At 39.9% G+C, this 22,655-nt stretch overlaps 1 protein-coding gene across 1 annotated transcript in view; it reads right to left on the reverse strand.

Moving 5' to 3' along the window:
• The window catches only part of MCTP2 (multiple C2 and transmembrane domain containing 2), a 95,570-nt gene that overhangs the window by 37,074 nt on the left and 35,841 nt on the right, over positions 1-22,655 (reverse strand). Inside the window, exons 10-16 of the mRNA XM_088539663.1 lie at positions 21,440-21,626; positions 20,597-20,690; positions 17,523-17,625; positions 15,502-15,604; positions 6,748-6,849; positions 5,409-5,483; positions 4,482-4,601 (exon numbers count right to left, since the gene is read on the reverse strand). Of these exons, the coding sequence (XP_088395789.1) occupies positions 4,482-4,601; positions 5,409-5,483; positions 6,748-6,849; positions 15,502-15,604; positions 17,523-17,625; positions 20,597-20,690; positions 21,440-21,626 (784 nt within the window). The remainder of the gene's footprint in view (positions 1-4,481; positions 4,602-5,408; positions 5,484-6,747; positions 6,850-15,501; positions 15,605-17,522; positions 17,626-20,596; positions 20,691-21,439; positions 21,627-22,655) is intronic.

Genomic DNA, 22,655 nt, shown 5'->3' on the forward strand with positions numbered 1-22,655 from the left:
CGTAAACTACATAAGGCTTAGATTTTGAGTTAATAAACATATTTTTAGGGGGGAAAAAAAGGCAAAAAAAAGGCATTTCCCTCGTACTGATAGGCGATTAACAATTTTAGAGGACACTGTCAACAATTTACCAGCCTTTTACCTGTAGGTCATCAGTATAAATATAGCTAAGTTCAACAGGGATTAAAAATTGCTCATGCCTAATAAGATGTTTGGTGTCTCCTCTATGAGATGAGTTCAATTGGGCTCAGATCCAGCTCCCATATCACAAGCTGAAATGGCAGTGTGCTAACCAGCAGACTCAGCATAGACGCCAAGAAGTTCACAGGCTGCGGAGTCCAAGTCATCTATCTCTGTTATTCCAGATTAGAACTGAAGCAAATGAGCAGAGGGGTGTGCATATGTACCCGTGTTATTTGGAGAAGGCATGCCTTGCTGTTCTTCAGTTGGAAGAATGAACCTTTGTTTGCTAGAAATGCTTAAGTGCTGCCTGTCCTCAAAGCTAGATACCTTAAGGATGTTTCAGTTTCCGGCCATTTCCTCTAGTCCTATCAGTGGCCACCACTGAAAAGAGACCATGACCGTCCTCTGCACTCCCTCCCTTGAGGTATTTATATACACTGATTAGATCCCCTCTCAGCCTTCTCTTCTCCAGGCTGAACAGGCCCAGCTCCCTCAGCCTCTCCTCATAGGGCAGATGTTCCAGGCCCCTGATCATCCTTGTAGCCCTGCGCTGGACATCAAAAATTCCATAGGAACTTAAGGAAAAATTTCTTAACAGTGAGGGTGACAGAGCACTGGAACAGGCTGCCCAGAGAGGTTGTGGAGTCTCCTTCTCTGGAGATCTTCAAAACCCGCTTGGATGCAGTCCTGTGCCACGTGCTTTAGGTGTCCCTGCGTATGCAGGGGGGTTGGACTAGATGATCTCTAGAGGTCCCTTCCAACCCTAAGCATTCTATGATTCTATGATTAAGGATGAGAAAATCAGCAGGGAACAGGGGAATAAATTAAAATGCATGCACTATTTGTATATACGGGACTGCATAAAATCTGTGATTCCCCAGGCAGTTCAATTCCCACAGCTGAAGAGACCAGTGCTAAAAAAGCATCTGTCAACCTCTAGACTGAGCTCCTTCTGGATTTGCAGAGCTTTAAGCTCCTACCTGGTAAAGGGCCCTAGAATCCCACCTCTGCTGCAGAAACCTCCAGACCTGGAGTATGGGGGTTCCCCTACTCTGTAGGGCAGCTGCCCCATGGACATGATTTCCAAGGCTTGCTTAAACTTGTATCAACTGCATTTTTGGGAAGCCCAAAGTGACTCAAACCAGTATGAAACTTGTCGTTTCCCCAGATGCCCATCACCACCTACCTGCAGTGGGTCTGACCAGAACCTCTGTGTTACAACCCCACTATGTTACACCACCACATACTCCTTCCTTTCCTCCCCGTATCAACCCAGCAATAAAAGACGTATCACTCTGCAATGTCACTGCAGAATAAATAAGCACTGCCCGTGCCTGCTGCACGCGTTGTATCACCCAGGCTGCCAGCTAGGTCTGAGCCTGAAAAATAGCTCCCACCTGTACCCACGCTGGCAGAAGCCTTGATGGGCAGAGGCCTTAAACCTGATGTAGCGGGACACACTGCCAGGAAAAATGAAGTGTGCTGGCACGGGTTAGTGTGCAGGGACCCCGAAGCAAATCAGCAGCAAGCCCTGCCAGTCACCGCAGTGCTGCCAGGGAGGCTGGGTTTCCACAGTTCACCTGCTCTTGTCAATGCCTCTTGCATCTAGCACGAAAACTTTAAAAATATATATATACACACATATGATAGTAAAAATCCCAGTTGATATATCCTTTTAATTTGCACCAGATTATAGTTTTTTTAATGCAATTACTGTAATTCCATTAAATGACATAATTGCCATTAATGCTTAGAAAACTGTCAATAGAAGGTGTAATTATGTTGTATAAAATCACAAGCACAATGTGCAATGATGCATAATTCCTTATAAAAAATCACTTTGTGACTAAAATTAACTTTTGAAATACTTTTAAAATACATTTTGTATAGTAAGAACAATTCATTTCTTACTATGGATTTAATTTCCATGACCAAATTTGTGAGAGAGGGAGCCAAGCAGGTAGGCAGCAAGTATATGTGGGAGGAAGGAGTAAGAATTTAATTTAAAAGTGCATTTGAAAGATGAGAACATGAGTTTCCATATGCATGAGTGGAAAAAACAAACTGCTTATAATCGCACAAAATGACTTACAAGCAGACATTTCCTCAGGCATGTCTCACTATGCAACTCCAGCTTTCTGGACACCAGTAACTGGGTGGATGGTTCAATGGAGAAAAAGGTGCAACAGGAGAGAGATATGATGCATATCTGGAAATCTAGGCTAAAGGCTAAAATCAGAAAAACTGGGAACAATTTTCACAAATAGCACACACAGTACCACACACACAGGCAGCACCACAACATGGACGTAAAGGAGCACATTACCAAAAGCCATTTCTGAGTATGAGCAGCATACTGCCTATTCTGGTACCAGAGTCAGCATGAAGTTTATGCTATAAAGAAATGTAAAACTTATGAGTGATTTTCATTCCTCTGACTCACTATTTTTTGGAATTTACTTGTATTGGCCTCCTTGTGTACCGTGCAAATTTCTCTAAAAGTGACATTTTGCATTTCACCTCACCTCCAACACAACCCTCTTTCCAAAACGCCCAAGCTTGACTAAATCCTAATTTCCCTTTACCCAAACAGGCCTGATCTGTGTCCTTAGCACCTACACAAATGACTCAGGTTAAAAGTCACTGGGTTAAGCATTGCAGAATGCAGACAGAAAGCAAGATCTCATTTTTAAAGTGCAAATGAAAACTACCTACATGTTCTTGGATGGTCTTCGCTCATCAGAACAGACTAATAAGGAAATTTAGCTGGGGATGAAGTATCTTAAAATTGAGAACATGTGATGATAGCAATTTTGCTATTTATCTGCATCCTGCCTGAGCTATTCTTCTCTGTTTCCCTTCTCTTTACACATCCTCCTTTTTCTCTTGCGCACCCAGAAGTAGCAGCACATGCCCCTGTCATAAACCCTAGCTGGCAGCATTAATGGGAAGGGAGGTACTCAGTAATAAAGACTAAAACACAAAGGTGCAAGATACTGCAGTCCCTGCCTATCGCAAAGCTCTGATGATCACTGATTTTCTTTTGCATGGCTGTTTATATCTGGTTGCTTAAAACAACAAGGTTTATATGATCGCACAGCCTGCCTGGCTTCCTTCTCCCTCATCATCCCTCCCTCCATTCCCCCTTTGCAGGGCAGGCACAGACTACCTCTAGAGCAAAACCAAGGGCAATGCAACGTATCTTCACAAGCACTTTGGTCCCTATTTCAGCAGACCTCCTAGGCACATGCTCAGGTACCTGCTGAGCAGCAGGATGTCACCCTAGGACTGCATGTCCCTCCCTTTCCACCTCCAGCTTGCACAACCACATCAGTCCTCTTCGCAGCTGTGACACAGGGAGCAATTTCAGACCACCACGATGCCGAATGCACATCACCAATTCAGCACCTTATGGCTGCGAGGCCAAGGCTACGTTTATTTACGCTTTCTTCCTCTTGGCACTTTCCGTATATCCGTATGCATCCTATGGAAGGGACCATCAATTAGCATCTCTGCTCTTCCATGAAAAAAGACACTTCAAGGCACTAGTCAGCATCTCTCTAACTACTGAGCTCTGGATATGATTTAAATAAGCTACAAACAGAAGCAAAAATCCAGAAACACAGAGAACAGCCTTACTTTCCTTCTACTTTCTTGTCTGTCTAAAGTGCAGAGTGGAAGACAGCTCAGTCTTCACTCTGAGCTTCTTTCACCCAGGGATGGCTCACTTTACTCATCTGTAGCAAATATACTGTGAAGTTTTTTCCTCAAAAGAATCTTGAAGCAACTTGCAATTCACAAACAGTAAAAGGGTTGGAAATCTTGGAGATGCAGCTGTTATTTTGCTTAATAAACACTCAACTCAAACTTTTCTTTCCCCCCTCCCTCCATGCTGGACCACCACAAAACAATTTTGCAACCTTTAATGGCATGCCAAACATTTCAAGCATGAAGAAAATGTCACAGCGCAGAATAAAAAGCACGGAAAACCTTTTTTGTGCTTGAGTGGATTATGAGAAAACTGCAAATGGGGTGTTTACTACCAAGAGGAAAAAGGAAAGAGCTGAAAAGCAGGGCAGACAGGTAGAGAACTGGGCTTTTTATTCTAGGAAGCCAGCAGAACTCGCTGAGCAGTCTTTTTCCTTTATCACTATTTTTTCCCCCCAGTTTGGGCTCTGTGCACCATCCTGCATGCCAACAGCAGCAAGTGACACGTGGCTTTAAGCCGGTGGGGAGGAAGGTGCTGCGACGCTCGAGATATCACTTAGCCTTATGCAATAAAGAAGAAATCCACTTACCACAAACGCTATCACACTCTTTACCGTGGACTCCCAGAGAAAGCAGCTCCGAAGGAATTGTATTGTATTCCATATTGCCATGGTGATTTTTTTCACGCGATCAACATTTCTTGATAAGATCTGATAAATATTGAGTGGGAGGAGGGGAGGAGAAGAGGAGTTTAATCAAATACTCTAATATCCTACTATTGCTTCAGAAAATGGGGTAATTTAAGCTACAAACGTATGCTGGGGCATATATTACAAATAAAGCTTCTATTTTCAGAGACACTCTCCAGCTCTTGCCTGCTTTGTGATTACACCCAAACCTTTCAGAATCATTTTCCTATCCCTCAGAAGAAAAAAAAAAAAAGAAGAAAAAACATTAAATTTTGATGCCAAAACTACATAAAACAGTAACAGAAACCTACCTTTATTCCCCTTCAATTTTTACAATAGAGCAATGTCTCAGGAAAACCGGCAGATAGAATTTAATCAAAATACAGAACCTTTTCTCTACCTGTTCTGTAGATTAGTCCATAGAAATAACACAAAACTACAGCCTAAAGGTATCATTATAAGATGCCTTTATCTAAGAAAGGATAATGGTCGTTGTTCTAAAGTGCTACATACTTTTTAAGCAACTAATGTAGACTTGCTTTCTTCCTTATGGGAGAGAGAAATCTGCCTCTTGTTTTAAGTTCTGTGACCTGCACAACATCTGTGGGTGTCATTCTCCCCACCCTGAAGCACCAATGCAAACTAGATCAGAAGATTATTCTGTGTTAACAAGTATTTAAATAAATACAGAAAAAAAATACACACACAAAGAATTTACATGTGTTCAGTGTTTCTACACATAAACAGATTTGGTCCTAGAGCCATTCTATGCCAAGTAAAATCTTCCTAAAGCACATGTGAGCACTCCGTCCAAAGACAAACTTTTACCTTTTTAGAAAATTTGCGGTTCTCTTCCATGAAGCGCTTCTCCCGTGGCTTGAATGTTCTAATGCTTGCTTTTACCTTAATAATAATAATAATAATAAAAGTCATTTACCCTTTGCCCTTTCAGTTTTGCATCACCACTTTTGATTGAGAACTTCAGCATCTTTTGTACTTTAGAGTCTCTGCATGATTACAAGTTACTTGGTGTATAAAACGATACTCCCCTCGCACCTGGCACAAATCTAATTCTCCTCTGGTGACCAGAGCCTGATCTAATGGCCTGAAGAGCAGCAATTGCACAGTACAAGCTGTCCCTCCTTAACCTTAGTGCATGGGTCCATTGCACCAGCTACCTGCCCTCCTTTCCCCTCAACCTGTGGGAGCATGGAGAAACATGCAGGGGTTGGACTGGTTGAGGCTGACACCCTTAAGAGTCATCCAGGAAAAGACCTTAGGAAAGCAGCAGGTCCCCTTACGACCCTTATAGAGAAATTTAAATAAATATTTATATCCTGTACATTCACCATAGGCGTAAAGACAGCTTGGTGGACAGAGCACTATAAGAGGACCAACATCTGCCTGGGGTTCTAGTGGAAGCTTCTTCATGCCTATGGATTTGCCACCAGGGGCCACCTGGAGACGCCTCCGTGCTGGGGCTCTTGGCAGATGTGGACACGGAGGGGCAAGTGCCAGCCCCCAAGCATGGAGCAGGGAAGTAGCTGCTCCCTCCAGCCCTCCTGTATCTACCACCACCACCACATGTGCTAGCAGGAAGGGCCAGCAGCCTCACCGGGCTATGAGCCGGCCCACGACAGCCTGAATAACCGGGACTGAACTCGGTGAAGGGCTGTAGGGCATGAACAACCGCGACCAACTCAGCCACCTAAAAACTACATGTGCTGTGCACATGCCTCAGGAATGTTCCTGCCAGCCTACGAGGAGAACATCGTGGACCAGCTTCTTGGGAAGAAGTAGATGTTAAAAGTAACATATAATAATCTAAACATTAACTTTAAAAAAAACTTTTTTGCTTTTATTTTTTCCCCCATCTGTTCCAAATGGAGCTCTTGTGGACAATAATCTACCCCTGCTTCCTCAGATGTCCATGGTCACTGTCAGACCCAAGCTGCCTGGCATCGTCTCATCCACCCAGATGGACCATTGCACCAACGGGCCCTTACCCAAAGCATAAAGCACGACCCTCCACAACCAGGTGTGTTTGGGTCAGCACCTTTCCCAGCTGCTCCCCACGCTTAACGGATCAACCCCGCACCCCTTGCAGGTTCTGGCATTCCTGACTTCTTGCACAAAGGATAAGCAAAGGGAAAACGTATCAACTTACAGGATTAAATAGGACATCCAGCTCCAAGTAAATTACTCCTTTTGAAGCACGTTCCAAGTCTTTATTCTTCAGCGTGTAACAACTTGGTTTACCATTTCTAATCTATAGTTTGGGGGAGGATGGATAAAAAAGGGCATCAATATTTCCTCTTCTATGATTCACAGCATAATTAAAAAAGGCACTAAAAACAAATAAATAAATAAATCCCAAACATACACACACACACACACACAAAAAAAAACTTTCCCGAACCCTGATAACATACTCAAAGCCTGAAATACAAAATGACCGTTAGATTAGAGACCTATAAAATTGCAGATTAAATCTCTTATGGTCCAACTTTAATTTACAGACCTTGTACTTTATAGGAGAGCAGTGCAAGCAATAACCAGTTTGAAAATTCTGCCCTGGAAGCCAGTGAGCTGATGGGAAGTAATCAGCCACCGTTATTACCGGTTTAAAATGGATTTTTTCTTCCAAAGTCGAGGAGAAGAGCCATAGCAGCAACTTACCTACCCACTGCACACTCCAATGCACAAACACACTTCTTAATGCTCACTTTACTGAAAGGTTGTCAAATTATTACCCAGGAAACAGAATCCAGAGAAATTAATCAGCTTAATTACAGTGAGTGTTAATGTAACAAATGTTCAAAATAAACTAATTCATGTAAAAAAAAAAAAAAAAAAAAACCCGGCCCCAGTATTTCAATGCTGTTTCTATGCTCTAATCTGCCGGTTGGCCATATTGCACTAAACATCTATTAAAAAAAAAAAATCCCTTCCCTCACCATTTTGTAAACTATTTGGCTCAAATCAAAAGCATTCTCTCTTCAGAAAGTGATGGCAGAAATGTATTTATTATACACAGTAGGATATGTATTGATTAAACATTTGGCTTTTTAGGAAGCAGACCAGTTAATTCTAAACAGCAGTAACATAAAAAACTGCAGCTTACCAAAAAGCTACATTCGGGGACTGTAATGATCAAAGATTAAAGATAACAGAGGAAATTTGGGGGCATGAAATTGCAACCATATTTAAAATGGCTATTGCTGCTGTGGCATTTAGAAGAGGCACTCATATAAACCATGGCAGAAAGGAACAAGGAGGGGGAAAAAAAAGGCATAATGGGAACCAAGTGATTCACATGACAGGCGAAAGGTCACTTTCCTTCCTAAGGTTGCTCCACCCTTGCAGCACCAAATCACTCGCCAAGGGTAGATGGCTTTCCTGGCCAGCAGTTAAAAGGGAAGAGAGCCCTTATAAAGCCCAAGTTTGCATCCTCACTGGTGTCCAAACAGGAACTCCAGCTTTTTTCAGCATTCTCATCCAAAGGTTTGTTTAACAGGATACAGTCATATGTGAGATTTCTTCTCCTCAAATAAAAATAATAAGAAAAAAAAGACACAATGCTACACTGGAATTTCTTATGACAGTTCCCAAGTCAAGCAACATCCGCCTATCAGAAATGATTCTGCTATTCAGCAGTTTGCTACCTCCCAAAAAACAAGAGCAAAAGATGATTTAAAATGATGTTGAATAAAAACAAAACAAAGTTCATTTGGAAATTAAAGATTCTTTGGAAATTAAAGATTTTTGTTCTGTTTTCCAGAAGAGATGGGAAAAAATGAAAGGAAAAAAAATATGATTTGTTGATTGTGAAGGGAAAGGGCCAGATGGAGATGGGTTGTGGCCATTACTCCTCTGGTCCCAGGGAATAACCCCCCAACAGGAGCTTTAGCCTGTGCATTGCTTTCAATGTGTCTGCAGCGATAGAACTGTGTGTGCCTTTGCATAAATATCATAAAATCAAAATTCTGCATTCTTCACAAAATATGAATTTGTGGGCTGAATTTCCCAGTATTGCAATTACACATTCCTCATAACACTTCATCCTATTATCCTGAGACTAATAACTAGTGGAAAGTTTCTCCTTGGGATAGACTTCTTTCTTGCTTTTATATCCAACAACAAGGAAAGAAATGTCACTTGCTGTTAAATTTGCAGAATAAAAAGAAAAGCGGTCCCTCCAGGAAGGTCCAATTTTGGCATCACAGTGTTTTGGATCCCCAAAATTCTTCTGACTTTAGGGAAAAGCCTCTTCATGTACACAGATGGAGCCAAATCAAACATCTGGGCTGTGTCTGCAGGTGTGTTCACACAGCTTCAAATCAGCAAGGAATAACTTCTATTTCAATATTTCAATATTCTTTTGGTCACGGGGGCTGGTTTTGGCTTGGGAAAAATTTAAAAGGGTAAGTATCCTTGCCATTGTTCCTGTTGTTTTAAAACTGAGTCAAACAAAAATCTCACAATTTTGACAACATAACCCAGTGTGGTACAACAAAAGCTATGGGGTAATTTTCACACACATGACTGCAGGGAGATTGTATCAGGGGCATGTTTCAACTGTGCCCAGAAGAAAACATCCAAAATAGCTTCTAGTACACCACATTTTCAGCATGTTTTTCTTTGGTCACAGTTCTGCTCCTCTTCAGAGTTCTGATTCTACTCAGTGTTTCCCCCTCTCTAGATATGGTCAATCATGCTACTTTAATTTGGGAGCTTTTTTTTTCCCCTCCTTCTCTGGATACTTTTCCCCAGTCTCTGCTGTTCACAAATACCATTGAAATGCTCTTGTCAGCTATGGAAAAGATAACAGAAGTCACAAAAATGTAGAAAGGAACAAAATGCAGAAAGAAATCTATTTTTTCTGGCACCTTTTGATAGGTATCTTATGTCACATGGATAGCAGTGTCAAAAATGGGTTGCTTTATCCATGAACATTAATATATATATATATATATAATGCCAAGGAAAGGAATGGTCTTTCAATCTCTCACCTAAATATTTAAACGGATTGTGAAAATGTCTACAGGTGAGGTCCTTGAAGAGATAAAATCAATATTATTCCTTTAGTGATGCTCTTTCATGGCCTATTGAATATTAATGCCTGCATTCTCTGAAAACATGCTAATAGCATACAACGTACTGGGGCTTAGTCACCAACTAATACTGTGATTAAAATGAGGACATCAATGCCTTATCTACTGCCTTATTTCATTTTACAAAATCAGAAAAACATGAGATGGGAGGACCAAAAACCAAAAAACAAACCCAACACACTCAGGATTTACACCCCAAGGGAATTTCTGGTAATTGGGGCATTTCTCTGTTCTGAAGCAACACAAAAGGATAAAACGTGTTTTCACAGAACAAATCACACCTTCCATACCACAAACCTTCCCTGTACAAGACCATGAAAAGGAAATATATCATTTGGAGAAAATGCAGAAATTCTTTAGGAACAAAGTATTCTGCCTTGCAGAAGCAATGTCTAGCAGAGGTTTAACTTGGCTCCTGCCTCGTGGTGGGAAGAAAATGGCCAGGAACACAGGACCGCAGAGCAGTCAAGGCTCAAAGTGCACTGAGTTCCTTTCAAATAAATGAATATATTTGCTAAACTCTTCTCACAGATGTCCCCAGTAAAACAAATGTGACTAAACGCAGTATTGATGCAGCCAGCCAATGCTAAATCTATTAAGCAACAACCTTCTGACCGCTTGGGAATTTTAATGAAATCGCAAAAGCCGAGATTGATATGACACAAAACACTGAGAAGACAGGACCCTTACACAGCAAAGGGTGTTTTTTCATTGCTCTTGTCTCAAAGAAATATGGTTTAGTATGTGGGGTTTTTTTACATTGATTTTAAGAAAACTTCACTCTGTAACCAGCTCTGATGCAGATTCAATGTCATATATTGATGACCTGACAGAGCGATGCTGGGTTAAACCTCTGTACATCAACAGCCACGACGTGTGGAAAGGGTAATGGCCACTCTCCAAGGGTAATCCATCTAAAGCAGGCGGGACCCCTGATATTCCTGCTTGAGCTCATTGCGGATGCACAATGTCACACCATTTGCCCTACATAACAAAGAATACCTTGTAACAGCCAAACACCTATCCCATCACAGGGCATATTTCCACAGGAAAAGATGAAGGCAAGCCATATATTTAATCCACATGGTCCAGAATATTTTGTTGATAGCGTTTCTTCTCAGCCTAGTAATATATGTGGATTTTCTGCTACATGAAATGTCTATCCATTCATCCCAAACTGCTTGCCCCTCCAATTTCCCTTTTAACAAACATTTGTGGCATCCAAAGTAGGGTAAAAATCTGAATTCTTCACAGAGGGCCAATATATCAATTTCAGTGAGCAGTAGATGGTCTGGGGAGACTCTCCTTTCAGAATTTTTTTTTCTTTTTAAAACAGAAGAGATTTTTTTTTCCTCTTCTAACATTTCTGGTTCACAAGAAGGTAAACGTCAGAACAGAAATTCCACTTGATGGCTGTCTCTGTTGCATAATTGCAGCATTTTCCCTGCTCTCAAACTCTCAACATTACTTCTGCAAAATCTGTTCACTTCTGGTCAAGTGCTAAGTAATCTCAGTTGCCAGGTGCCTGCTCCCTGAATCCGGGCCACGCTTTAGATAATTAAGCTTGCGAAAGTTGTATTAGTTGTTTTTGCTGTATTGTTAGACACTGACCTTTCTTGGTACTTGGAAATAATTCATAGACCTCTTCCTGTTTGCTGAAAAAGAGGGTGCAGCTGAAGTCTACTCTGAGCTGATAATTCTACGGATAAAAACATTCCTTTCTATGATACAACACTTCATTTGGAGATCTTTCTATGTGAAGATTTTTGTTATGCTTTGCTTTCAGATTCATTGGAGCATATTATACCCTCCCATGTCTTTAATACTGGCAACCTCTGAGGAGGTTGGAGTCTCCTGAAGCAAAACAAGACAGACAAGACACTTACCAAGAGAAATATGTCTGCTTTTCCTAAGATCTAAACTGCAAAGCAGTACAGAAATGGAAAGGACGGCTTTGATTATTAGCCTCTCAAAATTTACAAATCTTCTAACCCTATCCAGCTCTTTTCTTGAAGCAGTAAAGTTTTTGCCTTACTTCTCAATTTTTCAGGATCTTCTTCAGTTGCCAGTACAAGGGCCTGCTTCTTCTGGAAAGGGAGTGCTGTGTTTTCCTGAACAGCCGGATAGCTCTTTCCAGCATCTCTTCCAGTTTAAATGTGACTTCTGTGAGTGTGTCTGAACAGCATATTTGAGATGAGGTCTCTGCTATACATTCCTTATAGGAGGTGAGGAGCAGTTAGATATAAAGAGGAGCAGAAGAAAAAACAATTGATGGGCTGGTTGACACAGAGAAAGTTAGGGTTGAAATGAAAGTTCAGGACTTGTTTTTTATCCTCCTGAAGAAGGGCAACAAAAGACAAGTCACGTCTCTCGCTCTGCCCCACTATCTATCTGCAGCGCAATGGTATCAAAATCAACATGAAGTTCTCAGATTTATTCATTGTCTGATATTTTAAAACTAATTATGTTCCCCCATTTCGTTTGTATTTCTTACTCAGAGCATGCAAAAAGCCTAGATCACAGTTGAGGTGAATAGAAAGCATGAGGCCAATTTCACTGTCTGGGGGTTTTTGGCCATTCATGTTAATGCGTGGTCATGATGATAAAGGCATACACATTTGCAAAATGATACTGCAAGGCTGCTGACAACTTTAAACCAAAAATCTGTCAAATTAATTGAACTTTGCACATCTAACTATATTTTATTTGAGGCAATTTTTCATTGAGATGAGAACTTAATCAGCCTTAAACAATTCCTGAAGTAAACTTGCCTCACATGCTGACGGATCACAAGGCAAACTTCTGCATTTTTAACTTAACAGGGGAAAAAGGGAAACACACTTTGATTTTCCAAATGGAATTTAATTCAAATCAAGGATAAGGCCTGATTACCTACAAGAAATTAAATCTGTGGAGTTTGTGAGATGTCCTTGAAACTGGAACTAACTGTTGTTCCTTTTCAACATATTTACCTAAATAGCCCAAAGAATAAATTCAAATCTATAGTCAAAATGACAACAGAGATTAAAATTCCTATTTCAAGGAATGGCTTGGAAAACTGCAGTTCTCTCTCTGAGCAGACTAAGTTAATAGGTGAAAAATGCTTTTTAATCAGAAGCTGAGAGGATTATATTTATACTAGATTTGTCTGAAATAGGAGGCAGAAAAGTTTGGAAGGGAAAGAAGAAGATCAGTTGGCAAGGCAAAGCATAAACAATTTTTATTTTTTGTCTCCAACCTTGGACGAAAAACGTACACTGAATGGAGTTTGGACATTACCACACACATGCACTCCCCTCCTCTGCCTTGTTACATGCTTCCTAAGGGACACTTGACAACTGCCTATAAAATCAACAGAAAATCCAAATCTAACATCTTCTCACTGCGAGCCCACACAGCCTGCTGCTGATCATGCAGACCATTTGGCAAGCGCTGGGTCTGCAGGAGAGCAGCTGCTCCAGCCACTCTCTTCCAGTAACATCAGAGAGATGAGGACTTTGGGAAAAATTAACAGAGTGATCAAAAATGGAATAAAAGATGTTAAGAGTTTTTCCTCCCTGTAAACATCAAATCATTCTCCATGCAAAACTGACTTTAATGCTGTTCTAAAATTGGATGTTTCGACAACTCAGGCCACTAATATAGACAATTTAAAATATCCTCAGCCTCAAAAGGGACTTGGAGTCACAGCCTTGCGGTGAAGAGGACCACAAAACGCATTGCAGCTCTAACACAGTTATGTTCATATCATACACATGTGAGTATGCACACATGTATGTCACTGAACTGGACATGCTTCACCTGTTGGAGACTCAGGTTGAGTCTCAAAACAGAGATTTTATCATTTATTTTATCCAAGCCAACTCGAAATCTCCTGTAGCCAAGGCTGGTGTACTGGGCTGGTGCAGAATCTCTGCCCACAATTGCTTCTTGAGCAGAGGATGTACAGCACCAAAAGCCTGGTATTTACCTCTCCAGCTCTCCTATACTTTAGCCATGTCTTATTCTCAAAATTTCAGGAGCACACATGTGCTGGACTCTAGTATAACTAGCAAAAAGCAAGGAGTGGATGAAAACACACACACTCGCCTGCAGAGAGTCTGAAGCCACAGTGCTTTTAACTTGCATGCACAAGAAATACATATTTAAACGCAATAATAACAAAACCAGAGTGCATTACCCTGTTCCTTTACCACTAGAAAGCATTCTTTAAGCTGGGATCATATCCTCAGTTGGTTCAAAAGTTTTCCAAGCAGTTCGTTATTTATTTGGAAACACCAAAATCCTTGCAGTTCAACATCCCCTCTCTGATCTTGATTGGTCCCTTACCTAAACTAAGTCCATAAATTTTCCAGCTGACTGTGGAGCTTACAGAGCCTGCTTTGATCATGTGCAATCTGTGCTCTCCCCCTGGAAACCTCCCCTTATTCACATCTCTTTGAGACCCATATGCCAATACTGCCTTTCCATCACTAAGACTGAAAGATACACTCTAGCCCTAGCTATGAGAGAGGTGGGCCACAGTCTTTCTGGCAGAGGGCAATACACATTCACTGGGATGCTTCAAAACCATGCATCAATTTAACACTATATCATTTAAACCCATATTCCCAGGGTACCTATTCAAGAGCTACTACCTACAGAATCACATTAGGCATCACCTAAAGCTCCACGCTACGCACATGCCTGCATTACCTGGATCATGTTATACATCACAAGTACAAACGTTCATAGAGGGCTCAACACTGTATTCATTGCATAAATACACTGCAGCGTCCCTCCTCTGTGGTGGACCCAACTGGAAAATGACTGTGTCTCCAAACTCAAGGAAATGCTCCTGCTTAAGTTAAACATGTGCTTAGCATGATTCCAATGACATGAACGTGAGGGTGCTACAAGGCTTCTAGACCCAACTACTATTTGGTTCCATAAAAGCCACTGGCGTAGAAAGTTATTCCCAAATTTTAATGCAAAAGTTACCAGAATCTTTTGTGATACTGCATATATACACATGGAACTGTTTATGTCCTCTTGATCAGATTTACTTATTCTATTATTACTCACCTTGTTCCAATTTAAATCAGTCTCACCAAACACAAAGCCGCTTTTCTCCATTTCCCTATTAATGTTTTCTAATGACCCTTTTATGTTCCCCTCTCTTTAGCTTGGCCTTTTTTGGCCATCTCTGAAAAAAGCTTTAACTCTCCTTAATCTCCAGAGCAACCACTTTCCCCTGCGCTTGCTTTGTTTCCAGTTTTGATTTTACACTCCCATGGTAGCGCTCACTCTTCACGTATTTGTTTACAGAACAAAAGCCACCAGTCTTTAAAAGCACTATGGATTGGAAAACACCCCTTTTAGGTAATTTTATTCAGCTGTGCCAATAACAACAGCTATCTCTAGTCAATCCTACTGTGATGTGAAATTACTTTCTTGGAGTAAAAAGAAGCAAGATAGAACAAAGACATGCTTAAAATGTTACCTTCAGAAGACGATTTGGAAACATACAGAACAGCTCAATTATGTTTTCAGACTTGCATGGCATATAGTTCTGATGAAGTACAGACACTTCTACATTTTTCTTTCCAATCAATCAACTTTGTACTAAAATGGGTTGGGAAGCTTTGTTACATTAAGGAGGACTATAAACACTGCCAACTAAGACATATCTACATAACAAAACCCGTTTATCTCTAAATCTGCATTGTTTTGTAGTATAGGGGAAAAAAACTCAATTTGATCCCTGTGAAACCATCACCATTTTAATAATCTACATAGCAAAAATATATGTAGCAAATGCAACTTACAGACAGTAAAGGGATGGCAACTTTTCCAAGAAAATCCGGGGGCTTATCTCCATCTTCATCAAACACTGTCACTTCGAGAACATCATGAATATCTTTAATAGGACTGGAATGAAGCACATACACAAATAATGTTCTATACACATACACAGTCTCCTCCACAACGAACTGAGAACACTGTTTTACTAATTAAGTTTGCATTACCTTGGAGTATAAAACGAGCATTTAATTAAAAAAAAGAAAAAAAATAGAATCAAATGATGGGTATTCCCCAAGCTTTCCCCTCACATTTCAGTCATGTTACCAGGTGAAGAAAATAACAACTGCTAGAGAATGACATTTTGTGCATGTCAAACAACATAGAACGAGACTCTCAGCAAGAGACAGCTGGTGATTCGGAGAGGTCGAGAGGCAAATTTAAAACTGGAGTTCAGGACAGTACGTATACATGAAAAGACAGTGTGGAAAAACTTACAAAATTTCTTTTGACTTGAACAATTAACTGCCTTTTAAAGTACTATGAAAAGGTAATAACAAAACCAATTACTTTAAAAAAATCTAGTAGATGTAACTAAAGGCAAATTGGACAAAATCCTTGTTCCATACAGTCCAAGGATTCTACTGATGTGGCAGTAGGCACTCAACCCTATATAGGTATCAGATCAGTAATGCCTAGAGGGTACATGGGTGCTTCTCCAGGCAGTAGCTGCATTATGCTCTGTGATGTGACCCAGGCTCTACAGGAATGCAACCTATTGTACAGTGCTCTCTCTAGACTCAATGGCTTGAAAATGCATTAAAACCTGCCAATTCAGCAACCCTGTTTCCTGATACTTCCAAAGAAATATTTAAAAACAAACTTTAAAATAGCCGCATGAAGTTCTCCACGGCATTATGATTTTGCATGTGGTATAGGTACCAGAAATGCAAAATATTTAAAATCCTGTGGGTCACACAGACAGGAGTGTTGCAGAAAACTTAAATGAGACAGGTAGGGAGCTCTGGCTTTATTGAACATGCTAGCTGAAACGGACTCACTTGAAACAATATGTTCTGGGCCAAGACAAATCTAAATCCTCAGTATCTTCTAAAGAGCTTAATTTCAATTAAAAAAAAAAAAAAAAAGCCAGAAATGTAAAGGAGATGGAGGAGTCTGAAGATTCAGTTTCTGGCATCCATGAATTAAATGGAAACACACTAAAGCACTTCTAGCAAAGATATCAGACACTTCTCATTGTGTTCTGATCCAGCCCAGTCTTTCTGAACGTTGCTTCTGCAAGAACTCCATAATGCTTGGATTACTCTTTCAGCTGACAGGTGTAGATATGAATATGATACGCCTGCACTCATGGTTGCCTTTTTTTTTAAGACCACAGTAATCTGTGGCTAAAAAATTCACCTCAGTCAGTTACGCATAAAAAATAAAATCTGTCAGCATAAAGGAAGATTTTTAAAAAATGTGTTGCCAATACCTACATTTCTACTTCTGTTCATTAATAAATTCATCTAAAAATGCATGGTTTGGTTTCCAGTAAAATATAAGCTTCTAACTTGGAGTAAGCTACCTTCAACTACTTTAAATACATCAGCTATGCCAGGACCAATGTGAACTCTAATTTTGTGCTTACTTACAAATTAAATGAGGTATTCTACCATAGCTCAATGACAAATATTTTATTGCAAATTATGGAAAATGTAGGCATGAATATCTAGCCTCCATTTTCTGTTATATTATCTCTTGGATCCAGATATGACTCCATTATGTCTAGTCATGATTCTTTCTATAAATATTACAGTAATTCTTCTTTTAATGACTTCTATTAATAAACTCAATGCAAGAATTACTAAAAGGCAAAAGGCTTTAATTGAGTTATATTTGATATTTCTCCAACATTCTCTTCTGACTACGAAAAAATGACACATCTTAAACTTGACCTTTATATTTCCACAAAGTCAAAGGGTTTTACATTTAAGATGCTAAAGGTTTGGTATTTGAAGTATGTTTTCAAAAGCAATCCACTTACAATGTGAAAACTTTGTTCCACTCCGGATTAAGGTTCTTGTAAACGGTGTGTGTTTGAAGACTGTCATTTCCCAGCTCTAATACACAGAAGGGATCACTCTTACCTAGGAAAAAGAAAAAAAACAGTTTGAAATGAATAAAAAGTTAATTAAGTGGATTATTGCAGTTAGCATACTCTTTTTTTTGCAGCCTATTTGTGAAAGTGACAGGCCAAATAAGAATATATAGTACGAAGGCAGTTGGAAAGTGCTTTCCTCTCTCGGAACAACTTGCTAAATAAGAATCCCATCAATGCATCTCCAGCTCTGGAAACTTCACCTAGATATCTAATGTTCCAATTCATTCAGGCAGCTTCACTCCAAAGCCTGAAAACTGAAGCTTACTAAACCTCTAAATCTAAATATATATATCAACACATATTTAAGTAAAAGCTATCTTTTTCTTATCCTTATTTTTGGCTTTATCAATGCAGAACTCTTAGGGATCTTACTCTGAGAAGTTTATAAATTAAACAGAAACCTTTCCAGTATCTAAACACCGAGTATTAATGAGTCGATATTGGTGAAGTTTGAAATATGCATGTTGCTAGGATTTGTCTTCTCCTTTTCAGCTTATTTGCCCACTCCCTGATAGCTGTGGAAAATGCTGATAGATCTTTAGAGAAACTGCTTGAAATGCAGTACCAGAATTGGTATATGCCCAAAACAATCCCACTGTATAATTTAGTATTCTGAATGCTATTTTTTGGTCAGTGAGCAAATGCAGTGTTTGAGAACTCTCAAGCATACACAGAAAACACCCAATAAGGCAGAAAAAGTCATTTTCACATCAACAAAACCATTATCTAGGAATATAAAAGTATGGAATGCTGACACTGGCATGGCTGTGTCCGAAGACATTTTAGATACTTGCCAAAAAATAAATCAAATGCTGAAGTGTACCCTTTCAAAACCAAAGCATATACTATAGTGTTTTCTAATTATTACATTTGTTTAATAGATTTTTTTAATCACAATTAAAGTATGTAAGTAGCAGAATACATTGACAAACAACAGAAATCCCAACTATACAAAAATTTATAGATTTGAAGTGAATATATGATGTGCAATGCCACTTTAGATGGCAGGTGAGATGGTCTGCAGAAGTGTGCCCACCTGAGGATCAAGGCTGCTATGGGGCAGAACAGAGCAGGGAACACTACCTGCTCACACTGCTTGTTTGTGAACCTTTGGAAAAATCTTCACATCTCCTATTGTCTCCGGGATTATTCCTTTTATCAGATTTTTAGCTGGACTTTGAATTTACTTCTATCAATAACAATAAATCTGTGCAGTCTCCCTGGCAATGCAGGAAATATGGCACTGCTCAAGAAGGGTCCTATTATGGAAGCCCGTAATTGCTGCACTAATCATTTATGAATGGCTCAGAACAGATAATTAATCTTTATGTGTCTCATTTCACGATCAGAAATTATGCTATTTTTACCTAAAATGGCTGCATCCTTTTGCAATTTGGTGGGTCTATTACAGCATAATACTAGGATATTTTCAGCACTGCCATTGAAAAACAATTTGTCATTTGCTTCATGAATCAGGCTCAAAGCCTGGGTTATTTTGAATATAATGACAGACTGAGTAACCTTTTACTTAAGCAGAATTTCATTCTGTGCTATGCACAAGGAATGTGTGTCACATAGTCTTTATGAAAAGTCATTGAATTGCAGAATCAAGAACCTGTGTGTCTCTTCCAATGTTCATTATCCACCCACACGTTCCTGTTCAAGTATTGATGGAAAGGGGGCCAAATTCATTGCTGATGCAACTGCATTAGTGTCAGTGAAGTTATCCAGAGGATAAATAACCATCAGTGCTCAGTTCTTTCCCTGGACATGGCTTATGTTAAAATCTGGTGCATTCTTAGACAGCCCTACTCTTGCCATTTGTGAGAAGTCCTGGTTTGCTGCAGGACAGTTCTCATTAAATTTATTAGTGAGGGGCAGTTACACTAGTACTTCCATGCCCGTGCATACATTATATCAACTTAGAAATGCACTTTTGCACAAGCTACTTTTTGTTAGTGGCAGCTTGATTTTGTCAAAATTAAGTTCTTCAGTTCTTTAAGGTACCCTTGGGGGTACTAACCTTCTCACTACAGGGTTAAATAGTGAAGGGAAACTAGGCTATGATGATTCATGTTGGGCTTTATCCTTTGGTCCTTATTTTGGGAGCAATATTCTCTTATGCTATAATGTCTGGATGAATACCAGAAAATGTGAAGAGTATTTTCTCTCTAGCATCTTTCCCACCTTTATCAACAAGTTACCTTAAAAATGGCTATGTCAGCAAGTATACAAGATATAACACTGAGCCTGTGAATTACAAGCTGCTGCAAAACATAGAGGGGAATTTAAAAGTCCCCTGAATTCTGGAAAAGATCATAATAAAAATAATACATCAAGGGCAAGAACCAGGTCAGGAGTCTGCTACATGTGGTCCTTTAAAACATCTTTCCACCTAGGTCACTGACTTGCAAAGCACCTAATGGAGAGGCTACTGAGCAATCACCACCGAACAGAATATTTTTTCCTGTTATACATATTCTTATAGGAAGATATCAACCACTAGGTTGCTAGAACATTATCACATTACATTATGAAGGATCTTCTGAAGACACAAGCCACAGTAAAGCCACATATGCACAGGATGCTCAAACTTATATTTAGAAATAAAGAACACGATGGTCTCAAAACACATGCAATCTTTCTAAGCCTTTCGCCAGTTGTAGATACCAGTGCCGAGTTTCATGAGTCATAAAATAAAGTCCCAAGTTTTTCACTGAATCTCTGTCCGCACAGAGATCACTATTTGGCAGAGGAAGGTGCCTGGGACTACAGCATCAGGAGCTGGCAGATGGCAGTGTTCAATACACATTCCTGAGGTGTAAATACAGGCATCCTGAAGCTCGATGTACTTGTCAAAGCATTTCCTTGGTCAACTGACCAAGGTACTGCATAGAGTGCAAATAACATTCAGAGAGCATCACTGCATCATATATTGGAAAATAAAAATAAAGTACCTGAAAAATCTGCTGCTAACAGGTCAGCTGCCTTTAAAACTTTGACCTGTAAGAAGCCAATGTCCTTTATGTCCTGAAAGGAATTCTTTATACACTGTAAGGAGGAAAACAGAGAGAGGCATTTAGTTTGTGCTTCACTAAGAAGCACATATTAACAAACTATTAAACCACTTTCACTTTAAAATTCAATATTCCTATCTCTTCAGCACAACACCTTAACAATTGCTATCCATATAAATAGTTCCACTATCCTGATCTCACTCCTTATGTTCATGAAGTTCATAATATCACAAGCTACCAGCTACTATCAAGAATTTTCGGTTCACATAAACTACACGTTAACTTGATGGAGGAGACTGGCAGGACCCCATCATGCTTAAGTTGTTCAGACTCCTCGGGTTTCAGTCTCAAACACCCCATTTTAGAGGCAGATGCATCTATTTCTTCCTGCCTAACTTTTTAGGATTGATGAGCAGAAGTCATTGTACGTCTTTATCTTCCAAAAGCTGATCGTCCAGAACATATCTCCCCCAAAGGGGAAACAAAAGCTAATTACTGCTCTCTCTCTGTAACATTCATAATGTCTCATTCCCCATGATAATGCCTTAACACAATTCAGGGTTTTCAAGGGAAAAAAAATAGCTTAAAACTGAGCAAATACAAGCAGCCAAACTCCTCGAGTCTAGCTGCCCTGTCAATCTCCTTGTCATTCTAAACATAATAAGTCTTGCATGTAATACTTTTCTCAGGTAGGAGACATGTTATTATGACCAGAGAAATCTTCTTTAGCTGCAATTTTGACTGCTTTCAAAAATAAAGGAGAGAAAAAAAATCCAAACTCACATAGCGCTGTGAAATCTGTTTCCTTTCAGTAGGGTCTCCCAAGGGGCAGACACACAGATCTGAGATGGAGACGCCAGTGCATGGGGCGACAGCAACCAACATCAGCAGGGACCCTGGGTGCTTCTCCAGTGGCAGCTCTAAGCGGTTGGTCTGCTTCGTTGGTAGAGCAGTAATGTCAACTTTGCACCTAGGACAACATTGCCAAGCATTACTAAGAAAAAGAAGCTGGGAAAAAGTATAAAAGCAGTGCTTAACATTGATTTCAATAGCTGTTATGCACCCAAAGCACCTTTGTGGAGCTGAAAAACTTTCTGAAATACAAAATTTGAAGTGCTTCTTCAAGATGGAGAATGCAGAAAAAGCAAGCACCCCAAAACTAGACATGCCAGTTTGCACTGTACTTGCTGCCAGTATTGCTTTCTGGTTCACCTACTGGTAAGCACAGAGGAAAAGTTTGTTTGCAAGCTGTCCACTGGGAAGATTTAACTCCAACTTGCCTCCCTTCCTCCCTAAAATCCCATAGTGTTTTGTGATAGATTTTAAACAATTTTATATCACCTGGGGGAAAGGAAGAGCAAACACAAAACTTAAACATTAGCCTAAAATAGATTAGTTTCTTTAAAGTCCCACACTCCATTTTATGCTACATTATACTGTATGCCCCAATCTCCTTTACAAGCCTTACTAGAGCTAGGTCTTCAGTGTACTGTTATATTTCCCAAAGGGAAGAGCTGCCTTAAAATTCCCTCTCCCCCAACTCATAACACGTACTGTTAATCTGATATCCCAAAAAGAGAAAAAGAGCAAAAAGACACATTTACGAAGGGACAATAATAAAGGATAAAGACAGGCTAAAGCAGAAAGGGAGTTCACCAGGCAGCCAGTTCTATGTGAAGCGAGTGGTTAAATGCAACAGAAAGTCTAATCACTTAGCTCAGCTAAATGCCTTCTATTTAGAAGTCCAGCAAATGGAGTGGAACTTCTCTAAGCCTCTGTGGGGTTTTGCTTTTAACAACAGGCTGAACAAAAGTTAGAGATGAAAAAAAGAAGAAAAAAATACGGAAGGAGAAGCTTTGTTGGCATGGCATAAGGGGAGTCACAGTTCTCAAAGGGACAGCAAGGGGATGATGGAGCAAACCCGCTTTCGCTCCGCTTAATGCCTGCCGACAAGTTTTTATTTAAACTAAACTTGTTAAGGTGTTGTCTTAATAGGCTG

This window comes from Tinamus guttatus, unplaced genomic scaffold (assembly GCF_059628265.1).
Source record: "Tinamus guttatus ecotype Peru unplaced genomic scaffold, ASM5962826v1 Tinamus_guttatus_pri_ptg000004l, whole genome shotgun sequence".
NCBI classification, from domain to species: Eukaryota; Metazoa; Chordata; class Aves; order Tinamiformes; family Tinamidae; genus Tinamus; species Tinamus guttatus.